This window comes from Passer domesticus, chromosome 2, assembly GCF_036417665.1.
Source record: "Passer domesticus isolate bPasDom1 chromosome 2, bPasDom1.hap1, whole genome shotgun sequence".
NCBI lineage: Eukaryota > Metazoa > Chordata > Aves > Passeriformes > Passeridae > Passer > Passer domesticus.
The window spans coordinates 71,844,866-71,858,414 of record NC_087475.1 but is presented as its reverse complement, the minus strand read 5'-3'; the positions used below and the strand labels follow the sequence as shown (position 1 = coordinate 71,858,414).

The 13,549-nt window shown below is 40.5% G+C and overlaps 1 protein-coding gene across 7 annotated transcripts in view; it reads right to left on the bottom strand.

Moving 5' to 3' along the window:
- The window catches only part of SPATA13 (spermatogenesis associated 13), a 172,158-nt gene that overhangs the window by 21,741 nt on the left and 136,868 nt on the right, over positions 1-13,549 (bottom strand). For 5 of the 7 annotated variants that reach the window (XM_064409195.1, XM_064409194.1, XM_064409196.1 and 2 more), the window contains 2 exons: positions 7,455-7,817; positions 4,224-4,368 (listed from right to left, as the gene is read on the bottom strand). In XM_064409195.1, the coding sequence (XP_064265265.1) occupies positions 4,224-4,368; positions 7,455-7,817 (508 nt within the window). Of the gene's footprint in view, positions 1-4,223; positions 4,369-7,454; positions 7,818-9,807; positions 10,076-13,549 lie in introns of those variants that run through there. The other 2 variants (XM_064409200.1, XM_064409199.1) reach the window with 2 other exon arrangements.

Here is a 13,549-nt window from a genome sequence, read left to right as displayed (position 1 = left end):
ACAAGACACTTTGAAAAAATAACCTCTGAAAAACAACTCGAAACTCTTTCAGTCTGATTTTTGCAAAAAGGAACAGACTGTGTGCTTCTGCCCAATGACTAACCTAATGCCACCGTGGGATGCTGCTCGGAGGGAGGGGGGCCTGCCCTCCCTCCTTTGCATGGGCACATCTGGCAAACTGAACCACCATAAAAGTGCTCATTTGGGGTGAGGTGGTGGTGGCTTCATTTCCTTGTAGATCAGCCAGGGACAGGAGGAGTCACAGGCTGTCCTTTGTAGTGGCAGTCCACAGTGACCTTGTCCAAATGCATGCTGAGCTGGCTTAGCCACTGAGCAGGGCACTCTGAAAAGGCTGCGGGTAGCACTTACTAAAATACTAAAAAGCCAGTTTATCCACCCCAAGAAAATTCAGTTCTAGAAACACCCTGGTGTCAGAGAACCCTCCATACTGAGGCAGACCACAGGTCACCCCCAACCACTTCTCTGACAGCAGCCAGTAGCAGATGCCCAGGGAAGAACATAAAAATAGATGAGGCGTGTGATGGCATTTTTCTTATGTACTTTTCTAAATTCCAGTTATCTTCCAGATCAGTCAGATCCCTCCTGGGGCAGAAATTACATCTTTGTGTTCAATGAACTGTATTTTTCAAACCACTTTCTGATTTTTTTAAACTGTTGAGATGTGAAATACAATGTGTAGCAATTAGTTTTATAGTTTAATTTTATAGACTGTGAAAACTATCTTTTATTTTGAGCTTGCTCTCTGGTGATTTCATTTGGTGCCCTTTGGTTCTTAAATTATTGGAAACAATAACTATTATCTGTTCATTTTTCCTATGCCAAACAGACTTTTATTCTCCTATTGTCCTTTTTTCCATGTTCCAGAGCCCAAGCCACATTAATCACTCCTTCCAGAGACACACACTGAGTTGATTTTCTTGTCCCTCTGCTTTTCTCTACATTGTCCCCTGTAAAAATGCCTTTTGGGATGGAAAGGAATGGGGAGATGGCCCCCACACGCACGAGTGGCACAATTGGGCCTTCTGTTTTGTTCTCTATTCATTTCCTACAAACTCCTGCCCTTTTATTTACTGTTTTGACTGTTACTATGCACTGCACTAACTCTGTAAATGTCTGTTAAGATTGCACGATCTTTTCCTGAATGGCAATATCCAGCTCAAAGTCCATCCTTCTGTAAGCACATCAGGCTCTTTTCCTCCTCCACATGCATTACCTTGTCTTTACCAACACCTGACGCCAGTGCAGTGCCTCATGTCTCACTTTTACTACCGTGAATAATTCAGCACACCACAAGAATTACCATTTCATTTTATACTTCCCTTCCCACATCATTCGTGCAGACACTGAACATCTGATTCCACTCATGAGATCTCTCTTTAAGAATACCAACCACTCTCCTGAGTCATCCCCAAGCTGTGCTCCACACAGGCCAAATTCTAGTCCCACCCAAAAATATGCAAAAAAAAAAAGGGGTTAGTTTTTCAAATGCTTATAAAAATTACTCTGCAGTGACAAATAGACAACCTTTTTAACGTAATTTAAAACTTGTAACCCTTCAAGCACAACAGTAACAATGTAAGTCTCAAGACAAGTTTCCTGCATGTTGTCTGATTCTTACTCTCTTTCCTACACATGATGATTTACTGTCTTGTAACATCTATTTTTCTGAAAATTTACATCTCCACTTTTATCTGCCATTACTATAAGAAGCAAGCAAGTAATGTATTAAGCTTTAGCAAGTAACTAAAATAAGATACCACTGGTTTTCAGTGCTTGAGTTTAGAATTACTTTCTATAATAAAGGGCTTTTGTGCTATCAAATTTCACTGTGCATGAACAAACAAAAAACTCTCACATGTTCAAAGACAAGGAAGTGCCTTGTGATTTAAGAGAAAAAAGAAAAGAGATCAGAATTTGTGACACTAGTCACTTTAGCATTTTCTCCTGGAGCTACCAAACAGATTTTTGCAAGTGCTTTCAAACTGTGAAGTCCATGATATTATTCCACACTTGCCTTCAGAGTTTTGATTTCAGAAACTTTTCCTGCTCCACCTCTATGTTTATTGTAAGGTCTCATAAAAGTTACATGTAACATAATCAAGGCTGCTTTGGCTTCATTGTTCTGAAAAGTGGCTGGAATCTTGGTTTGTGTATTTGTCACCCTGATGCTTAAGTTTAGGAGACCACTTATTCAAAACCTAAATACCTGGAGAGATATTGCTCTCAGGCAGTTGTCTACATAACTAATACTATTTCATGTGGTTTTTAAACATCAATTGGAAAGGATAACTAAAAACAGAAAAAAATAATTCCTGCTCTGTGATAATAAAAGAGCCTCTTTTTTCACTAACTACATTATGGAAGACCTGTTATTCTGTGAGTGGTCCTTCTGGAATCAGGGACTGAGACATCACATAATCTCAGCAAGACTCACAGCATTCAGTGTCTAATTTACCTCAGCACCTGATCGGGATCATTAAGTGTACTAAGAAGCATACAGGAGTACACACTCCAGACATAGGTTTTAAAGTAGTTCCCAATATTTTACTACAATAGAAATTCAAGGAAAATACAAATGGAGTATATATAATTGCTCTGGTTAGAGAGAAGAGGGGGTGGAGCTTTTAGCACTGTTTATTCCATACCACCCACATTATCACTGGGGGCATGGTTTTGGCAGGAGAAGCCAGGCACTGGAAACCAGAGTTTGCCACCTTGCTGGATCTCTCCAGGGAGAAGGTATTGGGATCAGCCAAGTGGACCCAAGCCCTTTCTGCCACTGTCAGTCCCTTCCCCATCCCTTCAGGTCAGGGTCCCAAGACACGGTGCTGAAGAACAGCGACGATGAGTCTGAGACGCCACTCCAAAGGAACAAACAGCAGCCAAGAGAGGAAGTGGAACAGAGCCGAGCCCAGCTGAGCTACACAAAGACCAAGCTCCAGAAGAGCCCAACTGGAGCAGCACCAGTGATGGAGGCAGCTGTGTGGAACTGAGCCAAGCTGGGTGGAGCAGCATCAGTGCCAGAGGCAGCCGTGCAGAATCAAACCAGCAAAGCAGAGCGGGATCTGAGGCGGCACTGTGGCACAATGCGATGATCGCGCTTCCAAGGGGTTTGCTTGCCCTACTCCTTAAGGGACCTGCTAAGATCATCAAGTCCAACCCTTAAGTGAATGGTCCATATGGGGATCAAACCCACAGCCTAGGCATTATCAACACCTGCTCCAAGCAACTGAGCTCATCTCAGTGGATAAGTCCCTCTTATTGCCATAAGAAATTCTCAAGTCTGCTTCTTGAAGAGCACCTCCTGAAAAAAGACTGTCATGTTCTATTCAAAACAGGATAATTCAGTTTTAACATATTCTTACATAAACTAATTTGTAGTTAAAGCATTTTTGGTAGAATTTGGACATCACTGCAGCTAAAACTTAGCTAAGAACCACAGAAGCCAAGTACTGACTTGTAAATACACGTAATTTTAATAAACATTGAAAATGCTATTTGTTAAGTTTCCTGCTTCAGTCATGGGAAGCCTTGATCAAGAAGGCTCAGGGTGAAGGTTCCCAACAGTGCTTTGTTCACTATGAACAGTGAAAGATACAAAGTGAGAATTTTGCTTTTATTTCCAAATCTTGCCACTGTCTGAAGGAACACAAATGGTGTTAACCTGGCACAGGACACATCAGCAAGCCTGTTAAAGCACAGCGCTTCCAAAAAAAGGCAATTTTTACCAAGAACTTGTCCCTCATGTACAGAATTCTGGTTGGACTACACGCACCAGCAAGCCACTTACTTATTTAAGGCTTGCCTATCTAAGTAAAGCTGAATGCATGGCAAACAAAAAATTAAAAATACACGTGTGGTGTGGCTAGGGTTCAGGTATGAACTCATGCGTATCAGAACTTACTTCCTTCATAATCTATTGACTTTAGGCAAGTATATGACTAAGAGAGTGGAGAATACAGGCATGTAAGTGGTACAGAACAATAAACCACAGTAATGTCAAAGAGTTGATGTGAAAAAAACAGTTTTACATGAGAACAGCAGCTACTAGTAAGAAATTCACTAAACAAAGCAACTTAGAGCTGGGTATTACTTTGTCACTGAGTTACTTTGCACTCTTTTGTCCTCCATAGTATATTATAATTCTCGCTTAGCCTGGAGCGTGGCTTTCTGATTTACAAAGTCAAAAATACTCATCTTACCATTAGATGTTCTCATCTGCCGCCTCCGTCCCACCCGGTCCAGACCGATGGGGGTACTTTGTGAGAAGGTGAGTGGCCGGAACCTGGCTGAAACAGCCTTGTACGGGGGCACCTTGTGTGCTGGAACGGGTGGCCGTGCCACAGGCTACCAAGGAAACAGGAAAATCCAGTATTAGTAAAGCTGCAGGCAAGTCCAACTGAGCAAAGCTCAGGTATGAAGTAAGGTTTCTCCAGATAGTCCAGGTAATTACATGGGCAGTAAAATCTCCTATGTTGAGTGGCATTGCTTAAACACTGCATACCATGTCCACCAGCATCACAGAACAAGTTTTATTACATTACAGTTCTTTGTTGTTTTGAAAACTCCCTAGCCTTCTGTTGTGGTCAGACATGCTCTGTAATTTTCATCTTGTAATACGCTTTTTTGAAGACAATCAGAAGGTGGGAGCAGCTCTCCTATGAAGACTGGGCTGAGAGATCTGGGATTTTTCAGCCTGGAGAAGACAAGGCTCCAGAGAGACCTCACTGTGGCCTTTCAGTACTCAAGGGGGTCTACAGGAAAGCTGGAAGGGAACTTTTTACAATGGCATGTAGTGAGAGGACAAGGGAGAATAGCTTTCAACTGAAGGAAGGTCAATTTAGATTCATTAAAAGGCTTTCTAGGGTGAGGATGGTAAAACACTAGAACAGGTTTTCTGCAGAGGCGGTGGATTTCTGCTTTCATCAGTTAAATGTATTGTTTGTCAGTAAAATAAGCCAATAACAATTGTCTAAATGATGCTCTGTTTTGAGTTCCCAGGGGTCTCGTAAGAAAGAGCTAATACTAAGTTTATTATTAATGTTATCTCAAAGCCATTTTCTTTGGATATATCATTCATTTCTAAAATTAAGATTGGAAAACCTACCCCTGTTTTATTTGCAAACTGAGTCTGATTTTACGTTGTTCCTGAACAATGCCACATTAGCCAGGCTGAATGATCTTGCATAAGCATTCAAAATTAAACAGCCAGGCTTCAGCACATGAACTTCAGAGAAACTCATCTTTAGACCTTCTCTTATTGTTCAGTTATTACTGTTCTTCTATCAAGTAATCTGAAACATCAGGGATGGTTTTTAATGAACTATCTCTTGACACTCTGTTACGAAACCCATGACAGTATTGTTTGAAAATGTTTTCTCACACCTAAGCTGTCAGACCAAAACAAAATACAGTGAAGAGGAATTAGCTTTGTACTTTCCAAATATTCCCAAGGGTTTTCAAAGCTTTAAAAAAAAATTACCAGCGTGAAGAGCAGTCTTTGACAGCCCCACATAAAATACTTTTAGCGCATATATGCCTGCTTGACGAGTCTTTTTTCACATTCCAGCTAAAAGTTTACTTTTTATTATGACTGCCAAAAACCTCAATGTGTACAGAATATGATTCATCTACAACTTTAAACCTCATTTCCTAAGTGCCTTATCGCTAAACCAGGATCCTTCACCACAAAAAGTCTGATTTGTTGTATCAAATAGCTAATAAAAGTGATGGCAATTCGTGCATGCAAGTAACTGGCTGAGTAAGCAAAAAAGCTACTTATTTCTGGGCAACTGAAATTTTCTTATAAGGCTTCAGTCCAAATCCTTTCCCCAGACAGACATGGATGTGTGGCAGTCCTGGGAAATTGGCCTGGGAAGGCCATAATTTGGTTTAATAAGGTTAGGAATGCTTCGTTGTTTTGGTCTTGACCACAGTGATACAGCAATGTGGTTAACTTAACTCCAACAAGCTCTTATGGCAGCAGTGGAGCATGGGAAGAGTCTACTCAAACAACTTGATGCATGTTCCTTTACTATTAAACTGATGTGAACAAGGTTAGAAAAGAGAGCAATCTGATTTCAGCACTAAATGAAGGGCCTGGAGAGTGCTTAATCCCTTACATAGTACAGCAAGTTCTCCATACTTACTGTCTCCTGAAATCCATCCATTATTCTTGAGTAAAATGGCCTGGAATTTACAACAATAATTTTCCTCTTTTTTTCCCCTTCCAAGGTAAGGGATAAAATTAATTTTAAAATATCCTAATTACATATGATTTGAAACAAAAGTGTTTGCCTGGGTAAAAGGTTCATTTGCTTCAGCTGGAGTTTTGCATTAAGATGCATTTTTTCATCAGGGACTTGTAAAGAAAAATATGTAATACACAATAACAGTGTTCATGTTACAAAATGTTTTTCACAGGAAACTGAAAATTCTGCCATTGTTTCAGCACTTTACTATCAGTAAACTTCCCAGCCGGAGATGAAGTGGCTTGAGAAACACTAACAGGACTCAAATTTCATTAATAACCACCAAAATAAAAATTTTTGAGGATGCAAATACTAATTCTTTTTTCTCTTGCTTTATCAGCCTGATAATTGCTTTAGGCAGAAGTCCTCTAGCTTTCAGAGAAAGTAGGAAATACCTGATGAGTGCAGTCTTACAAAAGATGAAGCTCTGCAACCAAACGCAAGATGGGCCACGACCACCAACACAACAGAAAGTTCCTCTACACACTCTACTTGCTCAGCACTATCTCCAGGGAGAAAGAAGCAATTTTCACCTTTCAGAAACGTAAAAATTACCTTTCTCGCTCTTTTATTTAAGCCAAGAGAGATGGACAGACATTGTATTCATATTCAGTTTTCTTAAATTCTTCCTTTCATTAATTTCTCAATTTATTACCAGTTTTCTCAAGCACTCTCTTAATTACTTTTAAGTATCTTTGCTATGCCAAAGATACTTAAAAGTAATTAAGATTTTGAACACCACTTTTAAAGCCACAGCTTTTGAACAGGCTTGCTTTTGGATGATTTGAAATGACCAATAAATAATGTGTTATCATTCTGTTTGATTGTACTATTCTGTTCCTCAGGCCCTCTATAAAGAGACTAAACACACATCTGTCTTACACACAAATAAGCCTTATAGACCAACATAAGACATAATGACCATGCCAAGAAAGAAATCAGATTAATTTACAATACAGAAAAGATTATCTCAAAGTCAGTATCAGTTTTGTTCCACGCCATATTTTTAGCAAGAAGACAAAGTAATTAGTGACCAGGAAAGCAGTATTCTAAGTACACGATGTCAGCTTGACAAAAGGGAAGGAAGAGAAGGAAGCATCCATTCTATTTTCTAGGCTGAAGATAGAGACAAGGAAGCGAAAGGGTCTTTTGCAGTTTGCAGAGCACATCTGTTTATCTTACTTGTGTCAGCAGATTTTCTCTCTCTTCTACTTGATCGTCTCCATAGAAATTGACCCCACCTATTACGGAGATGGGTCTTCTTTTTCTCCCTCTGTGGTAGCCTACAGTATGGCTTTGGATCACAGACCCAACGGATGCCAGTCCCGGCTGATTTTCTCCATCTGTGCAGTCTGTGTTCTGAGAGTCCACTGCAACTGCATCTTCTGGTATAGAGAAACTTCGGATCGACATTTGGCCATAGTCTGAGAGTGGTCTGGGCCGGGATCTTTTTCCGGAGCCCCATTTCCTGGGTGTGACCTTTTGTGAGTCTGCCTTTTCTTCATCCTGGGATGTGGACTTCTTCCAGTGGTCATCAGAAACAACCTTTTTAAATGTGAACAAGTCAAATAAGCCACAGAATTTTCTGATAGCTAATAATTTGTGAGTTTGTCATATGGCAGATCAACTTATCATGTCTAAACAGAAGGAGTTACCATAAATACAACAAATGCAATTGACAATTCAGGAAGAGATAACTTTGCAAAGCAGAGACATCATGGTGCTTGTGGTGAGTAAGGTAAACACCCAACAATCAGTATCTCTTTGGCAAACCAGACTAATAACACTAAAAATTCACCTATTACCCCAGCAGTACAGGTAGGTCCTATCACAAACAGTGAACTATGGAATAGTATCTCAGAAAGATAGCTCTGTGCTCAGAGGACTTTTTTCTATGCACAAGTTGGATATTACAGGTAACACCAGTAAAAATAACTCAACTGTGTTTTTGGACTTTTTACCAAGGCTTGTAGCAATAGGACATGGGGAAGCAATGTTAAACTGAAAGAAGGTGGGTTTAGATTGCATATTATGAAGATTTTCTTGACCTTGAGGTGGTGAGGCACGAGAACAGGTTGCCCAGAGAAGCTGTGCATGCTTCAACCCTGGTATTGTCCAAGGCCAGGCTGGATGGGGCTCTGGGCAACCTGGTCTAGTGAGAGGTGTCCCTGTCCACAGCTGCTGAGCTCGAAGTGGATGATCTTTAAAGTCCCTTCCAAGCCAACCCATTCTATGATATTTCTGTTTCACCTCTGTTTAGTGATGAAAACAAACAGCAAGGGTGCATTTTGATCACTTACAGATCCATGTAACTGTAAGATGATACCAGACTGGGCAGTCACATTCCCTCCTACCACTCACTCCCACAATGCCCATTGGTCAGATTTAGAGATTCTGCAGCCAGGAGTGAATTAGGTGAGCAAGCTAGTCCAGTTTGGAAGGGAGAAGCTCACTTCCCATATGCTCTGGGAGGTTCAAGTCACGCAGATTATTTTGGAGATATATTATAGCACAAACAGAGGAAAAAATGATGGGCTTAGATAGGAAGCTTGGAAAATGAGCACATTTTTCCTATAGAACAGCACACCTGGCTCACAGAGGCGAATGCCTTTAAGTATCACAACTGCAGTGGTATTGCAAGTTTAGAAATAAAATAATCTCAGCTGAAATACTTGGTAGAGGGAACATTTTTATGCACTTCAACGCATTTGAAGTAACACTGTTGTAATTTTTTTCTAGCAAAACCCTTGTAATTTTTCAGGAAAAAAATCTGCACACAAAAATTTATGTTCACTTTTCCCACAAATTTCTGAGTTCTTGGTGTTTCTTGGCTTTTCCCAGCTCCTTCATAAAAATAAAAAAAAAAAGAGAGAAAGCTAGTAAGTATTCCAAAAAAGAAGAGCATAATTTTGTCTCTCTCTAACTATACTTTCTTCATCTGTTCCAGACCAGATGAAGGCATTCCAGATATTGCATAACCAAAGCAAACATGCAGCCCAGAAGCAGCCTTTTGCAACGATGTCTGTGCCAGAGGATTTATCATCTTCTGTCACCTTCTTGTCCACCTGTCATTTTCAGCCAGCCCCTACAAATCCAATGAGTCTTTTTTAAGCTTCATGATACAGTGGGCAGATGTTGCTTTTTGTTTGAAAGACAGTTTAATTCTATGGTATGAAAGCACTTCAGCCAGTATGCAGACTTACTAAACAGTCAATATTTTAACATGATTACTGCAATTATCGAAAAAAAACAACATCACACATTGCTCTACATTCAATTATTTCACTTATAGTATGAAATTTATTCTAAAAAAAGTACTTTAAAAAATTTTGGTTTCTATAGCATGACATCTGTCACTCAAGCAAGAAGTTCAGGTTCTCTACAGATTTGTTCAGGATCAGTTTTAAGAGTACATTTAATGAAGCAGAGAGTCACTGCCTGGCTGGTGCATTAACACAGCTTCAGCAAAGCTGTCCCTTAAGCACAGCCTCTCCAAGTCTGAGCAGCAAAGTCACAGGTTAAATAAGGTTCTTACCTCAGAATCAGACACAGGTAAAGGGTCTCCACATATGCAGTGACTGAGAAAGGAGCTCATGAGAGTCATTTTATGCTTTTGTTTCGCAAAGTCTCGTCCATAAGAGCTACAAATGTGAGCACACTCTCTGCATAACCAGTCAGGCAAAGTTCATACCATGATCCTGTACTTTTAGACTGAGGGAAGGACACGTCACACGTCATCTCATAATCTGCTGCTTACACCCTTATCTTGAGCAATAACATTTGCAGAGGACTGCTTGCATTCTGCAGGACTCCACCTTCAGTAGTGATCCAAATGACAGCCAGATTAATCTCTGCTGTACAACAAATAATGCTGAAGGACATGTGCTTTTAGTCTTACATCTATAAACTGCACTGAATAATACCAAAAGAGAAAACATTATCCTGTCTCTGCAAAAACCAGGGGAAACCGGACTGATAAACTCACATTCCTCTAAGTGGCCTGCTCAAGCAGGACGTGATCAAGTGACCACTTACTAGCAGGAATAAAAATATCCAGTACACAACTCATGGGCTCCAGTACTGCAGTCACTTAAGCATAAGTGATTCTTGACATCAAGGAAAAAATTCTGAGGAAACAATTGTACTCCACCTGTGACTGGCTTTATACTGGTGCACCACTGCTGACCTCAAATTACCTTCTCCTAATAAATCTTTTACAAGTGAAAGCAGGTTGAAGTTGTGCAATTATTACTGGGAACATCTACAGATGTCTAGAGATACACATGGCACTTTACATAGGATGAAAATCAAAATCTTATGCACTGGCTCATGCATTTTAAGTGTGGGTCAAAAATTTCAAGGCATTTTGAGATTTCTGAGAAGTTAAGGTCTAAGGTTAATCCACATTGGATTTTCTGAAATTATCTGCTAGTCTAGCAACAGCACAGGCTCACCAATACTAGCAATTACGGTTATTAATCTTGCCTTCTAGGCTGTATCCTCAGTTAGGTTTCTTCTGAGACCCCAAATGCAAACAACTCTGCTTATTTGTGCTGATGCAAATTAATTAATTTTATGTGGATAATGAAATTCCTACAACAGCAAACTAGTAAAATCATTGTATTTCAACTGCTTTCCTTATTCCTGACAGCACTATATCTACAAACACAACCATTTTAAATGAACATTTACTTCAATCCAGGTTACACTTGTATTTGCTATTGTTCCCTTTCAATATATCACTCTTAGCTGCAGATTCCTGCATTTAAATTTCAGTTCTGCAATGGAGCTGTCTGTACCTTAACTAGATAATAAAGCTGTCATCAGAGCCAGGAGAAATCTAGGATGAAATTTTGCGGCCTAAACATAAGCACCCAGGGCCATTCCAAATGTCCAAAGGACTCTAAGATATCTCCACGTGCCATGCACCATGCAAGTATGGCACAGGACCTATGGGAGGCTCGGGCCATCCAGAAGCAGCCCCTGGGGACAAAGGGAAGCTTTTCAGGACATCGCCAGCAGTGCAGGGTCTTTTATGTTCCAGGAATCAAGCTGAGCCCCTAAACAAGAGCATCAGCCAAGCCCACTGAGTGACCAGCCAGGCAGCCCTACAGGCAGGAACCCGGTGTCAAGCTGGACTGCAGGTAGTTTAGGTGGAGCTACAATCATGTTCCCCAGTGCTGTGGACAGCCCTGCTTGGTCCCTACCTCCTGCTCCAGAAATGTGCAGCCTTCGCAAGGCGTTTTCCTGCTGTGTGCAGCTGTCCTTGATAGCTGCCCCTCACTTCACTTGACAGTTATTTTCAGTTGGGCTCACTCCAGGTGTGCTGTTCATGCCGTGTTTCCCAGGACCCCCTGGCCACCCCAACAGGCTACAGAGGGAGCTCTCCCAGGCTGCTCCCAGGGAACAATGACACCACAGAGTCTGTGCCCAGCCAGACTGAACCCCTCCCGTGCCTGCGCCCAGACTGATTTCCCAATCCAGCTACAGCAACTACAAGGACTCAATCATGATCTCAACTTGGCACTGGTACAACCCTGTTCCATTTAATGGCACATGACTGCTATTGGCATTCCCTGTACTCATTAATAACCAAGGTAAGCAACATCAGCATCAGGTGTTTAATCACTGAAATCTTACCTTAGTCTTTAGAGCCTGGTTCCCCAACTATTACTCAGACAGACCATTGTGTACTTTTGATAAATTCAGCACTCAGAACTGATCTCAGAGGAAGTGCTGCCCCATGAGCACAAGATCTGAATTGTACAGTACTGATAAAATGTTGCTTATGTGGATGCAATTTTTACCAGTGATATGGCAAAGAAATTGCCAGTACCTGAAATTGCATGGCAGGACTGGTGCAGTTACACCAACCACAAATAACCCTTCATCCCCTATACCTGACCCCATTCTCTGCTACAGAGAAAGCCCAAACTACAAGTCTGACCCAACAGAAACTTCTGCTGGTCAGCTTCCTGCTGTTGGGACACTTTTGAGGGCTGACACCATGATAGCAAAGGAAAAACAAGTTCTGAATGATTTTTTTTTTGTCAATGTGTTTAGCCAATAAACCCCCTAAAATCCCCAGTTTATAAAGGTCTTGATGACTGTGTACATTGCTAAGGCTCCCTGACCATTAATCTGCATTTCAACCCCTACTGTTACCTATTTGGATTTTCAAAATTTAACCTTTAAGTTCCAAATGCAATGATGTTCCATAACATGCACATAGAGACAACTACAAAGGTATAAGGGGACGCTTCTGTCCTGAAAAGTTTTCCCTACCTGGTAATCTTTTGGGAAGCCACAGGGAAGCCATAAGTAGGTGCCTCTTGGACAAGGACGCCCAGCATTCCTCTTCCCCATGGAAAAGAGCATCCTGACTATGCTTCTGGGTTTTTCTTGTTGTTTTTTTTTTTTTGGGAGGGGGGTGGGAGGTTGTTTGTTTTCCTTAGCTACACAATAAGTTACAATACTTCTGGTTCTGTTATCTCTGTATATTTGAGCTGCCTGGTGAAATGTAATTTTGCTAACTACTTTTACTAACACAGAGAAAACAGATAATCATAATCTAATAATGTCTTTACAAAAATGCACATTAATTTCCAAATGCAATTTATTAAAAGGTGTGATAAATTAAACAGATGATAATTGTTACTGAGAATAAGTTATGAAGAAAACCTGAACAGGCTGAGAAGTTTCAGAACACAGTTACTACATCTTCTCAGTGAAAAGTTTTGATAGGAAATCAGTCATGCTCTTCTGCAAACGACAAGGCTTGAAACTATCAAAATACCTGTGCTAGGTGATGTATCTTTGTATTTTGATCAAGAAAATACATTTCTGCATATATTTAGGGGTCTATATAATAATGTACAAATTTCTTTCACTACAAATGACAGCTATATAACATATTATAATTGGTGACTATTAAACAGCTATTACTTCTGTATAAGACAGTAACTGCCAAATCTTAGGAACTCAGCAGTAACATTAGAAGTGGCTTTTCAGTTTATACAAGCCACCAAACATAAAAAGGGCCATGGGATTGTGACCTAGCAGCTATAAATTATTTTACCACCTTGACCTAACAGAGTAAAAGTCTGGACATGTCTCCACCTAGGTACATGATAAAAAGTAACTGCTGCACTTTTTCTTGTTGATAAATAGCCATTGGGAGAGCATTAATTGCAGTTCATTTATCACCAACACTAAATGAGGTTCAAAGCTTGTTTTATGTTTCATGGACATGGTCAATACTTTGGTTTTTTTTGCAA